Source organism: Lontra canadensis, unplaced genomic scaffold, assembly GCF_010015895.1.
Source record: "Lontra canadensis isolate GAN:19392208 unplaced genomic scaffold, GSC_riverotter_1.0 scaffold6, whole genome shotgun sequence".
Classification (NCBI taxonomy): domain Eukaryota; kingdom Metazoa; phylum Chordata; class Mammalia; order Carnivora; family Mustelidae; genus Lontra; species Lontra canadensis.
In genome coordinates, this window is record NW_022631000.1 from 9,615,205 (window position 1) to 9,635,461 (window position 20,257).

The 20,257-nt window shown below is 40.5% G+C and overlaps 1 protein-coding gene across 1 annotated transcript in view; it reads right to left on the minus strand.

Moving 5' to 3' along the window:
* Window positions 1-14,496: 14,496 nt before the first annotated feature.
* GUCA1C (guanylate cyclase activator 1C) overlaps window positions 14,497-20,257 on the minus strand; it is a 28,686-nt gene continuing 22,925 nt past the window's right edge. Inside the window, exon 4 of the mRNA XM_032852650.1 lies at window positions 14,497-14,851. Within this exon, the coding sequence (XP_032708541.1) occupies window positions 14,682-14,851 (170 nt within the window). The 3' untranslated portion in view covers window positions 14,497-14,681. The remainder of the gene's footprint in view (window positions 14,852-20,257) is intronic.

The following is a 20,257-nucleotide window of genomic DNA, read 5'->3' on the forward strand; positions in this document are numbered from 1 at the left end:
TGAAAGAGAGAATGGAATAGAGCTCATAAATTGAGTTTGCATTTCCATTACTAGAAGAATGGCCAACCCAAATGGAATTTAAGTTCAGTTACAGAAAAATAATGATGTACTCCCTACACACCTCATGGTATGGACTGAGTCATATATATGCATGAATATCTTATACACATGTGTATACACACACACACACACACACACACACACTCCCTGGAGTCTGTACATGTAGTAATGGCCGTCTCTGTGGATTTACTTCTTGTGACACCTGTCAATATGGGACAGGAAGTGCTAAATCAGAACTTTCTCATCTAAAACAAAAATCTCTTTCCCTTCAGAGAGGAAGTATTACTTAACTGAAAGCAAAATAAATTCAAAAAATAGAAGTGACAACAAAAAAACACGAGGCCAATCAATTTAAGAATTCTCCTGATAAATATCTTCTAGGTGTCAGGATCAGCAAGGATGTTGTTGGTTTTATACAATGTTTCCATCAAGTCACAGCCCAATTCTCACAGGCATCTCAAGCCTAATGAACTGCTCACTAGAGCAGAACAGCCTAAATGCAATCCTTTAAAAAAATCCACTGGAGTCCCTTCAAGTCACTGAACATTGGCAAGTTGTGTCCTGCCTCAGAGCCTAGCTGTCAGAACTGTTTCAAATAAAACACATCACCAAAGCAGGTACCCACATGCCCTTGTCCACATCTGATTGGTCTCTGATGCCTACTTCTACTGTATTTCATATTTATTCTCTTACAGTTAAGTGCTGGGGAAAGAAGTAGGAGAAGCTGTGAAAATTAAAACAGGAGGCCGTTTGGTAAGGTTGGTATTTCAGGAGTACGGGCTGGTAGGTAGTGAGGGGGCCACAGAAAGTTACATTCATCACTCTTGCTAATTTCATATTCCTTATTGACTTTGCCCCTTGAGGCCACATTGCAGGGGGCAGGACTAGGAATAAAACCCAAGTCTTTTGACTTCAAATAGTGTAATTGCGACCACACGAAAATGCCTTTTATCACATTGTGCAATGTGGGATGCTGGAGCGATTTTGGGAAGCCAAATAAAATGGAACCCTCACTCTGGTACACCATTTTTCAGCAAATGAACTGAGAACACAGGACAGTAAGATTAACTCAGTGGATGGCCGATCAATAAAACTACAAATTAGCTAAATGGACAGAGAAGAGCAATTCTAATTACAGAAATTAGAGTCCAAGAGGGGCAGGAACTTGAAAAAAAATCATGTTATAAGTATCATTCCAAGTTTGGACTAAAGTATCATTCATTCTTATACTTTGTTTCCCTTTTCCTCAGTACCCTTCCTTCATATAGATACATTTTTAAATTCAATGAATTTTTTATCAAACTGGAGAAAACATCAGATTCCACAGGTTAAGGGCTCAGTCCTACAAGGCCATCCGCACCCCCACTCAGATCCCAGTTGCCAACCTCAAGCTGTTACCTGACTGCCTACACATGGGCGATTTCAACAACCATTCCTTAGGTTCAATTAATTTGCTAGAGCAGCTTACAGAACTCAGGAAACATTTGCTTACAATTATCAGTTTCGACCGCCAGATGAAGAGAGGCCTAGTGCAAGTGTTCCACAAAGGTGTTCTGTCCTCACGGAGCTTGGGGCCCGGCTTGGTGGTGCTCAGGAGTGTTCTGGTTTCTCAAGCATGAGGGTCTCTGTAAAAGGCCAGGAATGTTGTATTCTTCTGTTTTTATGGGGTTTTGTAAAATTGTCTGAGTCGCCAGCCATTGGCCGATTCAATCTCCAGCCCCCACTACCCCCTGCCGGATTTGGGCATGGGTGGGGAGGACTGAAAGTTCCAACACTTTCCTCATGTAGTTAGTCCTCCTGGCAACCAGCACCCTGTCCCCCTTGGGTGGGATCCAAAACTCGCCTCTGTTCATAGCAAGACATCTGTTTCACCTTTGTGGCTCTGAAGCATTTTCAGGAACTGTGAATGAACACCACATATGTCTGCAAAATATATTTGAGTCATCCGCATGGTCAAATATACATTTATAAATCATTCTACTGCAAATCATAATAAAACCTTTTTCACATAGCTTCTATGATGATCAAATAGATGACAAGTGCAAAGGTTCTTTTTTTAATTGGAATGTCCTATACAAATGCTGTTACTTGTTGCTGAATTAAATTGAATTGAATCAATTCCCTTTCAATGTATTTTTGCCTTCATGGAGAAGAGAAGCACTGAGATCAGTGTGTGCCCCTTTTATGGCCCTTTGATAGTCACGGGAAGTCTTGTTAAAGGTGTAAGATACATCTTTATCTGTGAGTATATATGCATCAACATATCTCTATATCTATATGGAACCTAGCATCTCTATGACCTATTCTGACCGTCACTCAAGATTTTCGTGCAGGGGAAAAGGTCAGGATAATAAATACCTTGTCAACTTGTTAACAAGTTATTAACGCCTTTTTATTGCAAGGCCTTTATCCCAATGGGGCACCCAATTTTAATGAATTAAGCTATCTGATATAGAGACTTATTTTTGCCCAGGTTACTAGGAGGCTTAGCACCTAGAAGTGGTTGTAAATTCAAATGCCCAGAAAGGCTAGGCAGATGGTTTTGATTAGTGAAACTGTCTGCACTTATTAAGAAAGTGGTGAAAACCAGGAAAAACCGAAAAGCACATTCTTATAGAGCACACAGCTGCTACTCAACAGCGGCTGATTGATTTCTGCTCAATATTTACCCAATCTTCCAACTTTTCAGGAGAAGATACAAATCTGGGTTTTTAGGATTTTTTTTTTTAATTTTTAAAATATACCATGAATACCATAAATAATTCAATCTAGCCCATGAACTTTTTTGGGATTCATGGCCTACTACCAACTCAGGCAGAGTTATCTATTTTTTGTAAGGACATAATTAGATCTTAGTTCTTTGTGTTTTAAGACACCATGGGGAAGGAAGTCCTGTCTAGGAGGAGTCAACATGTGGCTGTCCATCTACTGAATCAGTGGTACCAATCTTAGCTACCCATTGGAATCTCCTGAAGCCTGGGTCCCAATTCCAGAGATTTGAATTCAGGTTACAACCTGGGCATGGGAATTTTAAACAGCTTCCCAGGAGATTCTAATATGTAGCCTGGTTGTGGTCACCAAAATGATGAAGGGAAATTGAGGGTTTGCCTAATGCCAAGAGCAGTGGTTTTCCGTCACCTGCTAGGAGTACATTCTTCAGCCTGCAGTGGGAAAGTGCTGATGTCTTATGGGAATCACATCAGCAATGGAAATAGTCCTGAGCACTCACAGGTTAAAATCCTAAATAGAAAAGGATTTCTACAGTGTTTTTAGACTATAAACTTGTCTTATTTTTCAGACAGAGCTTGAGATTTGCACAGATTCTGCAAGCTTTTGTTTCTATAATACTTAATAAAAGGTGTTTTACCTTACCTTGTCATACACTTAGCTCTCTAAAGGAGAGGCCGTTGGACACTGCCACATGTGTATGAAAAAGACCCAGTACTTTTGTAACTTCAGGGACATATGCTATTTTCAGCTATCCAGCTTTTCTTCCCTTCTGGAAACAGAACTACTGTCTGCTGAAGAGAACCCGCTCTCTCGCTTTTCTTTAATTCCAGAACAATTAACATAGGGTTATATTAGTTTCAGGTGTACAATATAGTGATTTAACAGTTCCATACAGTACTCAGTGCTCATCATGATAAGTGCACTCTTAATCCCCTTCACCTATGCACCCATCCCCCACTCGCCTCCTCTCTGGTAACCATCTGCTTGTTCTCTATAGTTAAAATCTGTTTCCTGGTTTGTCTCTCTCTTTTTTTGCTTTGTTCATTTATTTTGTTTCTTAAATTCCACATATGAGTGAAATCACATGGTATTTGTCTTTCTGCCACTGACTTATTTCGCTTAGCATTATACTCTCTAGATCCTTCCATGTTATCCTGCAAATGGTGAGATTTCATTCTTTTTTATGGCTGAATAATAACCCATTGTACATATCCACCATATCTTCTTTAGCTATCATCTATCAATGGACACTTGGGGTGCTTCTGTAATTTGTCTTTTGTAAATAATCTTGCAATAAACATAGATGTGCATATATCCCTTCAAATTAGTGTTTTCATATCCTTTGGGTAAATACTCCATCAATAGACACATGAAAAGATGCTCAACATCACTCATCATCAGGGAAATGCAAACCAAAACTACAAGGAGATATTCCCTTATACCTATCAAAATGGCTAAAATCGACAACTCAAGAAACAGGTGTTGGTGAGACTGTGAAGGAAAAGGAACCCTTGTGCAGTGTTGGTGGGAATGCAAACTGGTGCAGCCACTGTGGAACATGAAATAGAGGTTCCTTATAAAATTGAAAATAGAATTATCCTACAATCCAGCAACCACACTGTAGGGAACCATTCTTAAGATTCAGATGAGGCTGATGATGGTCCCTCTCCCAACCTCACACTGCCTGCTCTACATACCAATTCAGAAAGTGTTAGTCAAGTCCTCCATTTCCCTGTCCACAGTGACTGATGCAGGAAATGGCCCAAGCAGGAAAGTCAGTCTTCCCTCCGATTTGATATATGGGTGCTTAAGGGAGAAGGGAGGGAGATAAGGAAAGGAGAGAGAGAGAGAGACCGACCGTCTTCCTCTGGAATGGAGAATTATAAGAATAATTTAGGTTAGATTCATTCATGACCATCCAGCCTCTAGGAATTACAGGGAATGGACAGAGACACGCAGAGGGAAGAGATCCAGAATGCTGATAACATCCTTTGTATTTAGCCTTGTATTTAGCTGCCTGCATATTTCTGTGAGGAGTAGATTCCCTTTTTGACTTCAGCTATTTTGAGCTAAGTTTCTGCTGTTGATACTACATTGGAATTAATCCACATCCTCCACTCCTAAACTGGTATGTAAGCAGAGTCATCAATTTAAACCATGATATGCACACAAGCTAAAATGGAACTTGGTTTAGAAGACAGAAAGACAAGCTTTATTTGCCACACTGGATTAAAATTTTATCAGAAGGGAATACTCCAAGTGGAAAAATAGGTTGTACACCCATCAGACAAGACAGTAAATCTGGAGGGATCCAAGCTCTGATCAGGCCCAGCTTTACCTGATATACAGGACCTGAGAAAGGAGCTCAGGGAGCCGAAACAGAGGCAGATATATATACAATATGTTGGTACAGCACATACCTTGTACGGTTAATTCTCCCCACACTGACCTATAATGGAATATAGGATCAAAACTTAAAGGTAAATGATAAGTTGAGTTTATTTGTACAAGTGTGACAAAGATCTAAAATATAAAAGTTCAGACGAATTTATAAGAAAAACACCCAGACTCCAAAGATGGGGAAGTTATCAGGATCCCAACAGTGATTTTGCAGAAATTGGCAAGCTGTTGTTACATTTTGTATGGGAATATAAGGGTCAAGAATAGTGAGACACACACCAGTCAGAATGGCTAAAATTAACAAGTCAGGAAATGACAGATGCTGGCGAGGATGCGGAGAAAGGGGAACCCTCCTACACTGTTGGTGGGAATGCAAGCTGGTGCAACCACTCTGGAAAACAGCATGGAGGTTCCTCAAAATGTTGAAAATAGAGCTACCCTATGACCCAGCAATTGCACTGCTGGGTATTTACCCTAAAGATACAAACGTAGTGATCCGAAGGGGCACGTGCACCTGAATGTTTATAGCAGCAATGTCTACAATAGCCAAACTATGGAAAGAACCTAGATGTCCATCAACAGATGAATGGATAAAGAAGATGTGGTATATATACACAATGGAATACTATGCAGCCATCAAAAGAAATGAAATCTTGCCATTTGCGACGACATGAATGGAACTAGAGGGTATCATGCTTAGCGAAATAAGTCAATCGGAGAAAGACAACTATCATATGATCTCCCTGATACGAGGGAGAGGTGATGCAATATGGGGGGTTAAGGGGGTAGGAGAAGAGTAAATGAAGCAAGATGGGATTGGGAGGGACATAAACCATAAGTGACTCTTAATCTCACAAAACAAACTGAGGGTTGCTGGGGGGAGGGGAGTTGGGGGGGTTATTATGGACATTGGGGAGGGTATGTGCTATGGTGAGTGCTGTGAAGTGTGTAAACCTGGCGATTCACAGACCTGTACCCCTGGGGAAAAAATATGTTTATAAAAAATTAAAAAAAAAAAAAAGAAAAGAAATCAAACAGGCAGGAGGGCCTGGGTGGCTCAGTGGGTTAAAGCCTCTGCCTTCAGCTCGGGTCATGATCCCAGGGTCCTGGGATCAAGCCCTGCATCGAGCTCTCTGCTCAGCGGGGAACCTGCTTCCCTTCCTCTCTCTCTGCCTGCCTCTCTGCCTACTTGTGATCTCTGTCAAATAAATAAATAAAATCTTAAAAAAAAAAAGAATAGTGAGACAATTGCGAAGAAGGCAGATACCAGATATTAAGACTATCTTGATGCTATAGTAATTAAGGAGAATGGAATCAATGTGGGAATAGAGCAATGAAACACAACAGAGCATCCATTTTTGTTGTTCTTTTTGAACTAATTTGAAATGTATAGGAAAGTTACAAAAATAAAAGAATTCTTTTGTATCTGTTATCCTATTTCCCCTACTATTACCATCTTATGATTGAGGGTTTTTTTAAAGATTTTATTTATTTATTTGACAGACAGAGATCACAAGTAGGCAGAGAGGCAGGCAGAGAGAGAAGGGTGTGGGCGGCCGCAATAAGGCTTGAGACGAGGACCAAAGCAGGCCCTGACTTGTGCCTCCTTTAAAGGCGGAATAGCCGAACAAAAGGCTTAGGTCGATCAAGTCGAGTAGCACTGGGAAAGGGTCTGTGCTATGTGTTGCGCGCTCGCCTACGTGACTTCCCACACCCCACACGCTTGCTAAACAAATGAGAACAATTCGGTTGGGGTCAAAAGTTCGTGGCTGGTCCTTGCTGCCCTAGTACAGCCCAAAAATTACTTTCAGGTTTGCTGTATTTGTACTGGCAACAGCCATTTGGCGTCACGAGGAACTCGTGGTTGTTTAACTAGACACAGATGTAATATCACTATATATATGGCCTTAATGCTTTGAATAAACTTAGCACTGTTGGACATCCTCCTCAGTGCTCCTCCTGCCCCCATCTCTTTGTCTCTTAATTTCTTTTCACCATCCTCTTACCCTCACGTTCCTGATTGATTTGTCACGCCGGCTGCAAAAGAGGGGGGAAGCAGGCTCCCTGCTGAGCAGAGAGCCCGATGCGGGGCTCGATCCCAGGACCCTGAGATCATGACCTGAGCCGAAGGCAGAGGCTTTAATCCACTGAGCCACCCAGGCGCCTCTATGATTGAGTTTTAAAAGAAAATTTAAATTTTATATAATATGTGGAACTGTTTCTAAGTTGTGTTTTAATTTGTGGTGGGCTTTTTTCCCCCAGTTAGTTGTGACTTTGGAAACTCTTTTCTGTGTTTGTTGTAGTAATCAGTTTTACTTGTGTCTTTGCAAATTTTCTATCCTGATAACTTCCCCATCTTTGGAGTCTGGATGTTTTTCTTATAAATTCGTCTGAAATTTTATATTTTAGATCTTTGTCACACTTGTACAAATAAACTCAACTTATCATTTACCTTTAAATTTTGATCCAATAGGTTAGGTGGTTTGTTTGTTTAGATTTTTAAGTATTTAAGAATCTACTTATATTTTGAGAAGCATTTTGCTCTCAGTGATAGCATATCATTCTACTCTTTGAGAATATATTTTAAATTCTGAGAAGAGCCAGAAATCATTTGTAGTCAAGTCAGGTAGCCAGAGTGTAAATAAATATTATTTAGGTTACAAAAATGGACAAACCACAAAACAAAACCATCAGCCAGCTGTGATGATAATATGATGATAACATAATGATTTTCTTGTGTGATCAAGAAACTGCTTAAAAGCCAATTTCAAAAGCATTTTTTAAAATGGCAGCATCAGTTGGATTATATGAGTTCCCATGGAAACTAATTAGGATAATAAAAAAAATTTTTTTTCCATTATGACCTTTATGACACAATGAAGGGACACATGACTTGGAAAAGACAGCAAAGAGAAGAAAGAGAGTTCTGTTGTCTCCATCATGACTGAGATGCATAATCATTGGCAAGTGTCATAGTTCCTCTATTCATTCAAGAAATAGTTGTTGAGTGCTTGCTGTGTGCCAGGCTCCGTCTTCAGTGTTGTATGTTAATAAACCAAGCAGCCAAAAATCTCTGCCTTGTGGAATTTGTGTTCTAATGGGGAGAGGCAAAGAATAAACAAAATAAGCAACAACAGAACAGGTTGGAAGATGATAGTATTACGGAATAAATTTAAACAGAAAAGGGGCCTCGGGAGTGTGGGGGTGGATGGGGAGGTACATTTGCGATGTTAGAAAGGTTGGGGGGTGGGGAGACTTCACTGAGAAGGTGACAATTGAGCAATAGCTTAAAGGAGGTGAGAGAAATAGCCATGTTGACATCTGGGGCAAAGACTTCCAGGCAGACAGAAGAGCAAGAAAGAAGTCCCTGAGGAGGGCTGGTGACTGGTGTGTTTTAGGAAAAGAAAAGGGGCCATTATGGCTGAAATGGTGTGAATGAGGGAAGAGAAGCAGCAGATGAGGTGAGAAACGGGAGAGGAGAGGAGGGGAGAGGAGGGGAGAGGACCAGAGGGGAGGGGAGAAGAGGGGAGCAGATGAAGTAACGATCTGAAGGCCACTCCCACTGGGGGTTTGGAATGACAGGATCTGCCCTTATGCATTGGTTGGATCCCTCTGGCTGCTCTACCCACAGAAGATTGTGGAGAGACAAGCATGGAAACAAGGAGACTAGTTAGGAGGTTGATGTAATAATCCAGGTAAGAGACAATGGCAGCAGAGAGTGGGCTGGTAGTGTGGGGGATGACAGTTTGGTAGAGAAAGAAGTTAAGTTCCAGATGTATTTTTACTTAATATTCTCATATATGTTGTTCTAAATAATACAGATTAAATGATCATAACATGTACATTATATTAATGAGTTACTAGCTTTTGTATTATCTGTACTATAGTATAGTTTTTTATATTTCCTAAAATGCTCATTAAAAGTATACATGTTCTAGAAATGTAAAGTTTCTGAGCAAAAAAAAATGAACATATGTGCTGGTGGAGAGACCAAGTGTGCAGTCTCATTAGATTTTTTTGCCTGAAAATGGATGAGGGCACATTGTCATGTTAGCATGAGGAAAATCTTAAAGTCTGTATAACTGACAGCTTGAGGGCCCATTCCCTGTGGGCATTTTAAAGATTTTGCCCATTCAGAGGTAATAGTTTATAGATAATTGTTTTCTCAGACCTCATTAGAAGGACCTATTAAACGTGACTTGAGAACAGAGAGATTAAAGTGTCTGGGACAAGAATGTAGCCTCCCTCTAGGTCAGAATGGAAACTAATCCCTAAGAAATAACCTTAACTCCATGTATCTAAGCGTTGAAAAGTGCAAAAAGAGGAACAAACATGCACTAAGTATGTATTAGGTATGTAACATACCACACACTGTGCTAGGTGCTTACCTATGTTATCTCATGTCGTGTCAGATGGACACTGGCCTTTTCAGGGTGACTATAGAGAAGGGTCTCTCACAGAGGACATGTGAATGACTGTGGTTTTCATACCCGGCCATGCATTAGAATCACCAGGGATGGGGCGCCTGCGTGGCTCAGACAGTTGAGTATCTGCCTTCGTCTTGGGTCATGATTCTGGGGTCCTGGGATTGAGTCCTGCATCAGGATCCTTGCTTGGCGAGGAGTCTGCTTCTCCTTCTGCCCCTCTCCCCTAGCTAATGCTCTCTCTCTCTCTCAAATAAATAAATAAAAATGTAAAAAAAAGAACTACCAGGGATATTACTTTTTTTTTAAATTCTGAAAAAGACTTTCAGGTGACTTCTAGGCAGGAAGTCTATCACTAACCCACTGTTCTATACATGCTGAAGAGCCACTCAGAATGAGGGGTATGGACAAAAAGTAACAACTGGAGACAACAGAGAGTCTACAGGTGGCAACCTGAAACTCACTGACCATCAGTAAAAAAAAAAAAAAAAAAAAAAAAAATCTGGGCTTCATGCAAGTTATATCAGATACAATTTGTTCCGTAAATTTTGTTTTTAGGTAACTAATAATTTTTTTGAGGTACTGAGGTGTCATTCCCTACATTATTAAGGTTTGATGGAATTTTAAAAAATGGAGGTGGAAGGGACCTCAAAGATTTGTCGTCTCTCTGGAAAGCTGAGGATCCAAGACCCAGAAGGGCAAATGGCCTGCTGGAGGTCCCAGGAATCCACATGTGGTCTCAGTCCTGCGCTGACTCCATCAAGCAATTCTGCCTCCCTAAATATCTTTCTCAGTGTTGTCAGTTATCCCACGGATAAAGCTCGGTATTCTCTGGCTTTTATTTGAATGTCCAATTTTGCTTACCTACAGCTGTCCCCAGAAACAAACTCCAAGTATTAAAAAAGCTATTCCCTGTCCACACAGTTTTAATGATTTAGATTTCTTAAGCAAGCATAAGACCCTAGCTTGGTTTTAAATGTCAGGACTTTTCCGTATTTCATTTTCATGTTTAAAGGTTATTCTAATATAAGTGGGGGGTGGAGGGTAGGCAGAGCAGCAGGCTGTCTCCAGCCATCATATTGTTTCTTCAATGTGCTAGTCCTTCCTTTAAGTCACTTCACTTCCCCTTTTGGTCATATATTTAATTTTAAACAAACCACTTTTCTCATTTAATTCCACATTACATTTGTGCCAACACATTTTGGAAATAAAAAAAGGAAATATTTGCCCCACTTAAACCATTGTCCTGCCCCCACAGCCTACCTTTGTGATCTAAACCCCTGTTCTGTATCAGCAGGTATTTCTCTAGGTGAAATATTCCATGTCCCTGCCAGAAAGAACCAAGGCTTAATTGAAGGAGCAGCTGGTCATCAGCTACTAACATGAGGAGAAAGAAGATAAATCATATTAGAGCTTGTTCTTACCCTGGACCAGCTGCCACTCATCTCTTTTCCTCTTTTTTCTTCCTTTCTTTCTCAAGACTTGGGACCAAAGACGTAGGCCATCTTCCGGTGCATCTTCAAATCCATAGAGAGATGTAATATGACTTTAATCTCTTGGGGGGGTGTCACTTTTATAAGATTAAGATGATCAAATCTTTTAATACCTTATCTCTTTTTAAAATAGTGTCTTTCCTTCAGAACATCAAGCCATTGTAGGAACAAAGAATGTGTTGGAGGATGCTGATTCTCATTAGATGGTTATAATGCTGGTTGGAACACTGCCCCTTGGTAAATGGAAGTGATAGTCTAGACATTAACCTAAGGTTGTTGAGGTTCTTCACACACTAGGCCCTACTTGTCATAAAATTCCTTACTTGAAATTTTACTGTAAAACCACTGGGGGGAAACACATGGAATTCTGTTTAAATTAAAAAATTAAAAAAAAAAAAAACCTGCCCAAAAAAAAAGTCACTGGGCAGTAGGTTCTACTTAAAGCTTATCATCTGAAGGAGGAAGGGATTTATTTTAAAATCCCCAGTTCATTCAAGTAACATGACTTCCTATGTAGATTAGGACTATTTCCTGGACCAGGCTCATGGTGCTAAGCTACAGAGGAAAGCATGGAGAAAGAACATGATCTTGGGGAGATAGACCTTAAGAGATGGAGACTTGAGGGGGGCACCTGGGTGGCTCAGTCGGTTAAGACTCCGACTCTTGATTTTGGCTTGGGTCATGATCTCAGGGTCATGAGATCAGCTTCACACTCAGGCAGAGTCTGCTCCAGATTTTCTCCCTCTCCCTCTGCCCCTCCCACTTACCCTCTCTCTCTCTCTCTCATATAAGTAAATAAATCTTAAAAGAGAGAGGGAGATGGAGACAAGGGAAAGGATATAGTTCTGTTTTTCTGACCTCTTTTTTTTTTCTGTCTTACCTTACCATGAATTAATCTAAATTCTTTTGTACCTGAATTTCAGACTTTTCCCCTTCTTAGGACTATCCTCAGCAAAACTATGGGTCAGATAACTATTTCATGAACTGTTTTCTTATCAAAAGCAGCTAGTATCTTCACATTCTCTGTACCCACTAACCTTTTTCCCTAAGAAGCTAACAAATTTGTACTATGTGGGCCTGTCTGCCCTGCTTACAGATGACACTCTTCTTTGAAAAGGGAAGGGGGTACCACTCTTGCCTCTTCACCATAAGCCCTGGGGTCAACTTGGGAGGCATGAGCACCACATAAAGGGCATGGAAAAGAGATTAGAAATCTGAGAGATCCAGGGAAAAACCAAAACCTAACCTGGGTGCACTAGACAAATCAGTCATGATTCCAAAGGGGGTGATGGGTGGAGGAGGATCCAGTAAGAGGCAACAGGGTGAAGCCAGAGGAGAACTACAGGGTTGAAAGCATAAAGTACAAGATGAGCCCTGTGGTAGGGCAGACCTTGGATGCTCTGACTATAGAAACTATGGGGGGGGGTGCTGGTTCCTAAGGTGTCTACTTGGCTCACACCAACTATCCCAAATGTGCTGATAGTGCAGCGTTGGTGGTATAGTGCTGAAAATTAAGCTATATACACTTGGCTCCAACTTTATCCTTCCATTTTTTGCTCTGTGATGCTAGACTGGGGTCCTTTTCAGTACCTTTCTCCTTTGCTGGCTGTTTCCCTATAAAGCTCAATCTATAGGTGGTGCTAAAGGGACACTACCAGGCAGGGACTCTAAGAAAGTGGTATCACTTCTCTGAGTCTCAGGTGCCAGACATAAAGTGGGGATAACAGCCACACCACTGGGCCATTAGGATTAAACAAGCCCACTCAGCACAGTTCCAAAGCAAATATCAGGGCATGCAAGGAAAGGAGGGGGTGGGTTACACACCTGAATGAGGACTGACCTTTCAGTCCGTCAAGACACAGAATCAGTCAGGATCCAGTCAAGGAAACAGAAATCACACTGATTAACAGCATTAATATAAGGTATTAGTGAGAAAGACATTGGAGGAGTGAAAAAGCAAAGGGAGGACATTGAAGAAGCAACACAGAAATGGCTGGAAGCAGCTACCCTCCTCGGCTAGAAGAACAAAGGGGAAAGGTCAGAGTTATTAGGATGTAGAAGGTTGCAAGGGGACGCTGGGACCCAGTTTTCTATGGAAAGGACACTAGGTGCCTCAGAGGAATGGGGGGGCCATGATGAAATCAAATGCCACTTACAAGATGGGGTTGTTGCTTGGGCAAGACTGTCATGATGTTTTCCTTTTCCCTTCTACTGCTAGAAAGTTCAGAGTCCAATGGATAGCCCACTGTCAGCAAATGAGTAGAACTTTGTGTCATTATGGCTGTGATGATTTTTCTTACTTTACTGTACCAGCAATACTTTTTCTTCAACATACATTGTGCACTTCTTTGCAAATCTCAAAATCTTTTGGAAAACCACAGAATATTTCCACACCCATCTAGACTACCTTCCTCTGCATTTTCATCTATACCTTCATCTATAACTTCTCTACCTCCATTTATACTTCATTTCTACCACCATGCATGCCTCATCTGTATCTCTAATCCACATTTTTACCCACATCTGTAACCACGAGGGAGACAGGGCCATCCAAGTCTGTCTTTGTAGTTTCAGTTGTGTGTGTTTAGCCCAAATCTGAATATGAAAGCATAATTACAAAGGTCTTAATATAAAGAGAGCTCACATCTGCTCTTCAGCCTCCACTGTGTTCCCACAAGAAAGCCTTGCATTGACAGATGCACTAATGGGCCCATGATACAGAACCCAAAACTTAAAAAGTTCTAACCCATCAAGAAATCTCATTCATCATTTCATTTTTTGGAAAGGATATAAAAAATGAAATGTCAGAGCTATAATGTCAGGACCATTTAAAATGTCAAGTGCTTGTTGTTGCATAGCCTGGCTGTCTGCTGTTCTGATCAAACCCCCAACTGGCATAATAATTACAGATGATGCATCCCATTTTCATGCACAACTGGACCCAGATTTATAACAAATCAGCAGAAACATTCTCATTGCCCAGCCTGAAATTTTCTCCTTTTACTACAGAGCTTAAGACTTTTCCTTTGGAGCAGAACATTATTACTGATTCAAGACAGGATTCAGGGTCAGAATAAGAGAAAAAGGGAAGAAAAAACTGTCTCTGTAGACCGGAACTTGGTCACTTATAGTAGAGAGATACAACAGGAGCCACGAGGCAGCAAACATATTTGCTGAATGCATGTTTAAGAAGAATGTTAAAGTATGGAGACACTGCCCAGATTATCCAGGTGTATTTCAAGATGCAGATTAATTTAGGTGTGCAAGGAAATATACATGTGAGCACTATTTTGAAAGGATGGAGATAATCCTTCAGTTTAATCATCGTGTTCTAATCTGTAGAGAAACCACTAATATAGATAGAAGAGCAACAATTATTTTGCCTAAGATCTTCATGGAAGTATCCATGGGACTTAAATTATGTATTCACAAGCCGATACCAATTATAATAAAAACCTGAAATCAATAGCATGTATGTGGGAGAATTTCATCTCTTCTCAACCGAAAGTCTTGCATCCACTGAAAGTTGGGAAAGGCATTCTCATGGCTCACAGCTGCTTCATTTCCACCTTCTCTAGATCAGCCTTCTCACGTGGCTTAAAGGAAGCCTCCCATCTGTGTCTGACTGTTTCTTATTATAGATCACTTTCAGTACATTAGAAAAGTCAAAGCTCTTGGAAACAATCTCCAGAAGATCTTGATCTTTTTCCGTGCCATTGATAAATTCTTCTAACGTCAATTCTCCTAGAAAATAATAAATGAACAATTAACAAGAGGCTTTGTTCATACCAATCACTTGTGTATATAATATATTCCCTGGTACTTTTCTTGATATTCTTCTGACATCCTTTCACCTCAACCAGACTCTCAATTCTTTGAATATCCTTACACAGAAAAGCGTTCAATGATAGGGTTGCCAGTGAAATCATCGATGGCAAATACAATCTAATTTTTTAAGGGGGGTGGGGAGGAAGTGCAAGCAGGGGCAGGGGGAGGGGCAGATGAAGAAAGAGAGAAAGAATCTCAAGCAGGCTCCATGGCCAGTGCAGAGCCTGATGCGGGGCTCAAGCTCATGACCCTGAGATCATGACCTGAGCTAAAATCAAGAGTCCAAAGCTTAATCAACTGAACAACCCAGGTGCCCCAACTACAACCTGTTTTTGAGTGGAGAACATTAGCAATGCACTTGTGTTCACATACACAGTCATGTCTCTACATAGTATCGATTATTTGACATTTAATCTTGAAGATATGAGCAAGTGATAGGAGCATGAATATTGCTGATTTCTAAGATCAAGAGGAAATGACTATGTTTAAGGTTGTTTTCAACCTTCTTCTCTAAGGAAATAATTCCAGGGACTATCCAAAGCTGTGAGGAAGGTTAAACCTTTTTTTTTTAAAGATTTTATTTATTTGAGACAGAGAGAAAGAAAGAGACACAGAGAGCATTTGCAAGGGGAAGGAGAAGAACAAGCAGACTCCACACTGAGCATGGAGCTCAACGTGGGGCTCAAGCTCAGGACCCTGAGATCATGACCTGAGCCAAACCAAGAGTCAGACGCTTAACCAACTGAGCCCCCCAGCTTCCCCTAAAAAATTTAAACATTAATTCATTCCACATATAATTATTGGTAGGCTGACTTCTGATTTTTTTTTTTTAAGTAGGCTTCACGCCCAGCATGGAGCCCAATGTGGAGCTTGAACTTATGACCCTGAGATCAAGACCTGAGCTGTGATCAAGAGTTGGACACTCAACCACCTGAGCCACTCAGGCTCCCCTCTCATGTTTTATTCTTAATTTCATCAGTTTGACTTAAGCCGTGGACCCATCCTGGCGAGTCCCAGGCTATAAAACCATTGCCTTATACCCATGTACCATGGCTGCTATGTTTTGGCACAAGCCTCATCCCACAAGACAACTTTTCAACATTTTGGAAGGATGGGGGTTCTCTGCTGACTCATTTGTTTGTAATTATGAGCTTTATGGTACATGCTGGATAGCTAGTTTGTGTAAGCACCTCCAAATGCCCTTGTTAATCACTGTCTTGAAAATGTAGAGAGTCTGTCCTCTCTCTATATTCCCATCAAGCAGAATGTGATGTAGAATGCATTGTTTAGTGTTCAAGTGATCAGGAGCCCTGGGGTTGGCCAACCTGGAGTATCTCCCTTAAAAAAGTGTCCAGGTGGCAGACCTTGGTTTCCTTGGAAGCTCTCTCAATGCAAGGAGGGGAAGGGCCACTAATAGTTGCTAGGTTAAATTACTATGATATAAAACTTGATGCACAGAGATGTCTGCAGCAGTTGTTCAAACCAGGAGGCCACTCCTGGATTCCCTATACATAAGTTCTCCCAATAAACCTCTGTCTTGTCCCATATCAGGCTCCCTGCTCAATGGGGAGTCTGCTTCTCTCTCTCCTTCTCCCTCTGCCCTTCCCCTGCTCATGCTCACTTTCTCTCTTTCTCTCAAATAAATAATAAAATCTTTAAAAACAAAAACAAAAGCAAGCAAACAAACAAACAAACAAAAACCCCTATGTCTTGATTGCTGTCTCCAGGTCTTTTCTTTGGCCTCACTGGACCACCACCCACCCTGGGCTTAGAGTCTACTGGGATGTGGTTGCACATGAATGTCTTCAAGTCAAGGGGTATAGATGTAGCTCTGATCTCAAAGTGATTGTACCAAATAGGTTTTGTGGCTATGTGGAAGGGCAGCCAAAGACAAACCAAGAACATTCAGTAACTAGAGAATGAACATCTGAGGCAAACAGTCAGCAGGGCCTGAGATACTTTTTAGTGGATAAAATCAAATATCCAAAACATCACAATAGTGATTCAAATATAAATAAACATGGATCATCACATTCTCATAAGATACCTTCCTCTTGGTTTCAGTAGCAAAATTCTAAAACACGTTTTTTAAATGGAAATTGAATCTTTGTTCCTTATGTTTTCCTTATGCCAAAGAAGTTTGTGCAAGACGCACAGGGTAAGCATGAAGTCATCTATGTCTCACAGGGGATGTATAATCATGGAATGGAATGAACCAAAGTTAAAGAGAAAAAACAAAATGAGGAGTAGTAAGTGTGGGGATGGGGACAGCCATGGAGTGGCGTGTTGGGTCACGGGAACCATAAACAACAACAACAAAATAATCTTATCAATTTTTGCAAAAAGAAATCATAGCTGCTAAATTCCCCACGCAAAAGTTATTCAAATTTCTAGGGGCTTCGCATAACCAAAAGAGAAGTGAGAGTGGAGACAGGGTAACTGAAGTGGGTTTTGATCACTCAGTTATAACACTTGTCTGCTGTCACCAGTGCGGGAGGAAGGAGCTGTGTCTGAGGATGTGGAGGGTATAGTCACCATGTCAAGTAAAAAGCAACACAGGCTACTGGTATGGCAAAGAGATAAAAGATGGGATTTCTTTTAAAAACATTTAAAAAAGAATTGAGATAGAATTGACATATAACACTGTTTCAGTTTAAGGTATACAATGTAATGATTTGATACATGCACATCTTGCAAAATCCATCACCGCAGGTAAGTTATACTTTATACTTTTTTTTTCTTGTGATGAGAACTTTTAAGTTCTACTCCCTTAGCAAATTAGAGGATGGAAGTCTTCGCTGTTGTTTTTTCTCTTTTCTCAAAACATGTGTGAACTCTGCATATTTATTTTTTTCACATTACCTAACCACTTACCATAAAAATTTTTTTTGAAATTAAGCCAACTTCTACCTATAGCAACTGACAACATTTACTATTTCTATTTAAAGTACTTACTTTGGAATTTTCCTCTTTTCCCTCTAGCACTTAGCATTCGTTCACTTACTCATCAAACACATAGTAAGTCCCAGCTACAAGTGCCATTTCCTCCAATGCTACTGTTCTGGAATGTGACAGGTGCTCAGAAAACATGCTGACAAACTGCTTTCTTTTATCTGATGCTCTTAAACATTGCTTTCTAATCCCTTTTAATTTGCCTGCAGATTTATGCCCAAACAAATTAAAAGGATGATTTCTGAATCTGTCTAAAAAGTATTGCCTATGCAGGTCCAGAAGTTTCCTTCAAAAAAAAAAAAAAAATCTACCACCATAGAGCCAAAGCCAGTAAGAGGTGACTGAGCTGGAGATCACAGAGTTCAAAAGGATCTCAATCAATTGTTTGAGTTTGTATTATTTTGTTGTATATTTCAAGACACATTTCAGTATTTGTAAGGCATAATTCAAAAGAAGACAATTTTATTTTTACATGTTGAAATACACATATATACATCATTTATAGCTACATGGTTTAGTGTTGTTGGTTGCATTTGTGGATACTTTCTCTCCTCCTGGGGACCCTGAAGGTCAATGCTCTTCTATCACCCACTACCGATTTCAGTAGCTTCATTGATGATACAGGTTACCTGTGAATATTTTCTTTAGCCTTCTTTTTGCAATCACGTTATCTTGTTGATATTCCTGGGTCCTGTATTTCTCCCCATTAACCTCTTATATTATCTTTCATAACAAAACAAAAAAAGGCCTCCTACCCTCTCTCCTCAAAAGAAAAGCCAAGATTTCCTATACAAGCCCACGTTATCATTTTTCCTCTAAAGAAGTTTTGAAAGAAACCAGCCTGTGTGAAGGACTTTTTGTCAATTCTTTCTAACGCTTTTAAATTAGAAGTTGGTGAACAGTGTAGTGGGGCTGGGAAAGTAGCAGAAATGGGAACGGGGTGGGGGGGAGTGGGGAGAAGGTTGGTGGCGGGGTCTCAGGAGATGATAACGACCAGATTTTCAAGGGCTGGAACCATTAAAGATTTTACACGACACAGTTTTGTAGTCACTAGCAAGGTGGCGCTAGCGGCATTTAGCAGCATTCTATAGCCCAGTTTTTAAGTGCAGCAGTTCTTCTCTTGTACGAGAAAACCCGATGCCCTCTTCTCCCTGGTAGTTCTGCTTCCCAGCTTGAGTCGCTGTGACTCTTGTGGCTTTCTACAATGTTCTGGCTGACGACAGTGGTCCTTCTGGGTAACTGCTCAATAAAATGTCTTCATGTCCTGTCCCTGTTTTCTTTTACCCAAGATATCCACCCAATAATCACCTCTTTCATTTCGTCTTTGGTCTTGTTCTGTCTCTTTTCACTTTCACGGTTTAGTACTATGAGCCACTGACATCTCCGCTGCCCCTGTGCTGTTTGGTGCCAGGTTAAACTTCTGGATGCTTTCTGCTATAAATCTTCCTAAGTCATGTCAAGAATGACTCCTAGGCAGTGGATGGTAGAACACGCTTGCTATTCTTCCTGCAGGAAAGGCTGCAGAACTCCATGCTTAACCATTTATCCTGACTTGTCTTGCTGTCCTGCCTGTTTTCATTCCTCAATAACATTGAATATTGAACTTCCAATCTTCTGTCCTTGTCATTCTCTTCACGTTTTCCTTTCTGATGCTTTTGTTCATAATATAAGAATAAAAAAATTTCTTGTCGATTTATTACAATAATATATGCTCATGATACAAAACTTAAGCACTACAAAAAGGTGTAATGAAATGAAAGAATCCCCCCCATAATCTCTTTCTGTCCCTGCAGTTTCACTTTCCAGGAGTAATTAACTCCTGCTAATCAATTGCACTTACAATTTGTGAAGTGAGCATACACACATGTATGTTAATTTCCAAAGTAGTCTAGACACATAACATTGCAGATGTTATCTTTCTTCCTACAGATAACATTGCATGTTGTGGGGGGCCTATATGGTTCAGTCAGCTAAGCATCTGATTCTTGAATTCAGCTTGGGTCTTGATCTCAGGGTTTTAGAATGGAGCCCTGTTTTGGCTTTCCTACTCAGTGAGGAGTCTGCTTGTCCCTCTCTCCCGCTGCCCCTTCCCCCACTAGTGTGTGCATGTGCTCTCTTTCTATTCTCTTGTTCGCTCTCTCTCTCCAATAAAGAAATAAATCTTTTTTTAAAAAAATTGCATGTTGTGCTTGTTTCTTTTTTATTTCTTCCTTCACTTTTCATGACATCTTCTTACCACTCATTCATCTAACAACTATTCATTAAGGTACTAGTACATGTCAGGAAGTGTGAGCATGCAAGAAATACCAAAGGACATAAAACAGAAATAGTTCTTGCCCTCACAGAGTTTGTAGAATCTCATCTTTTTGT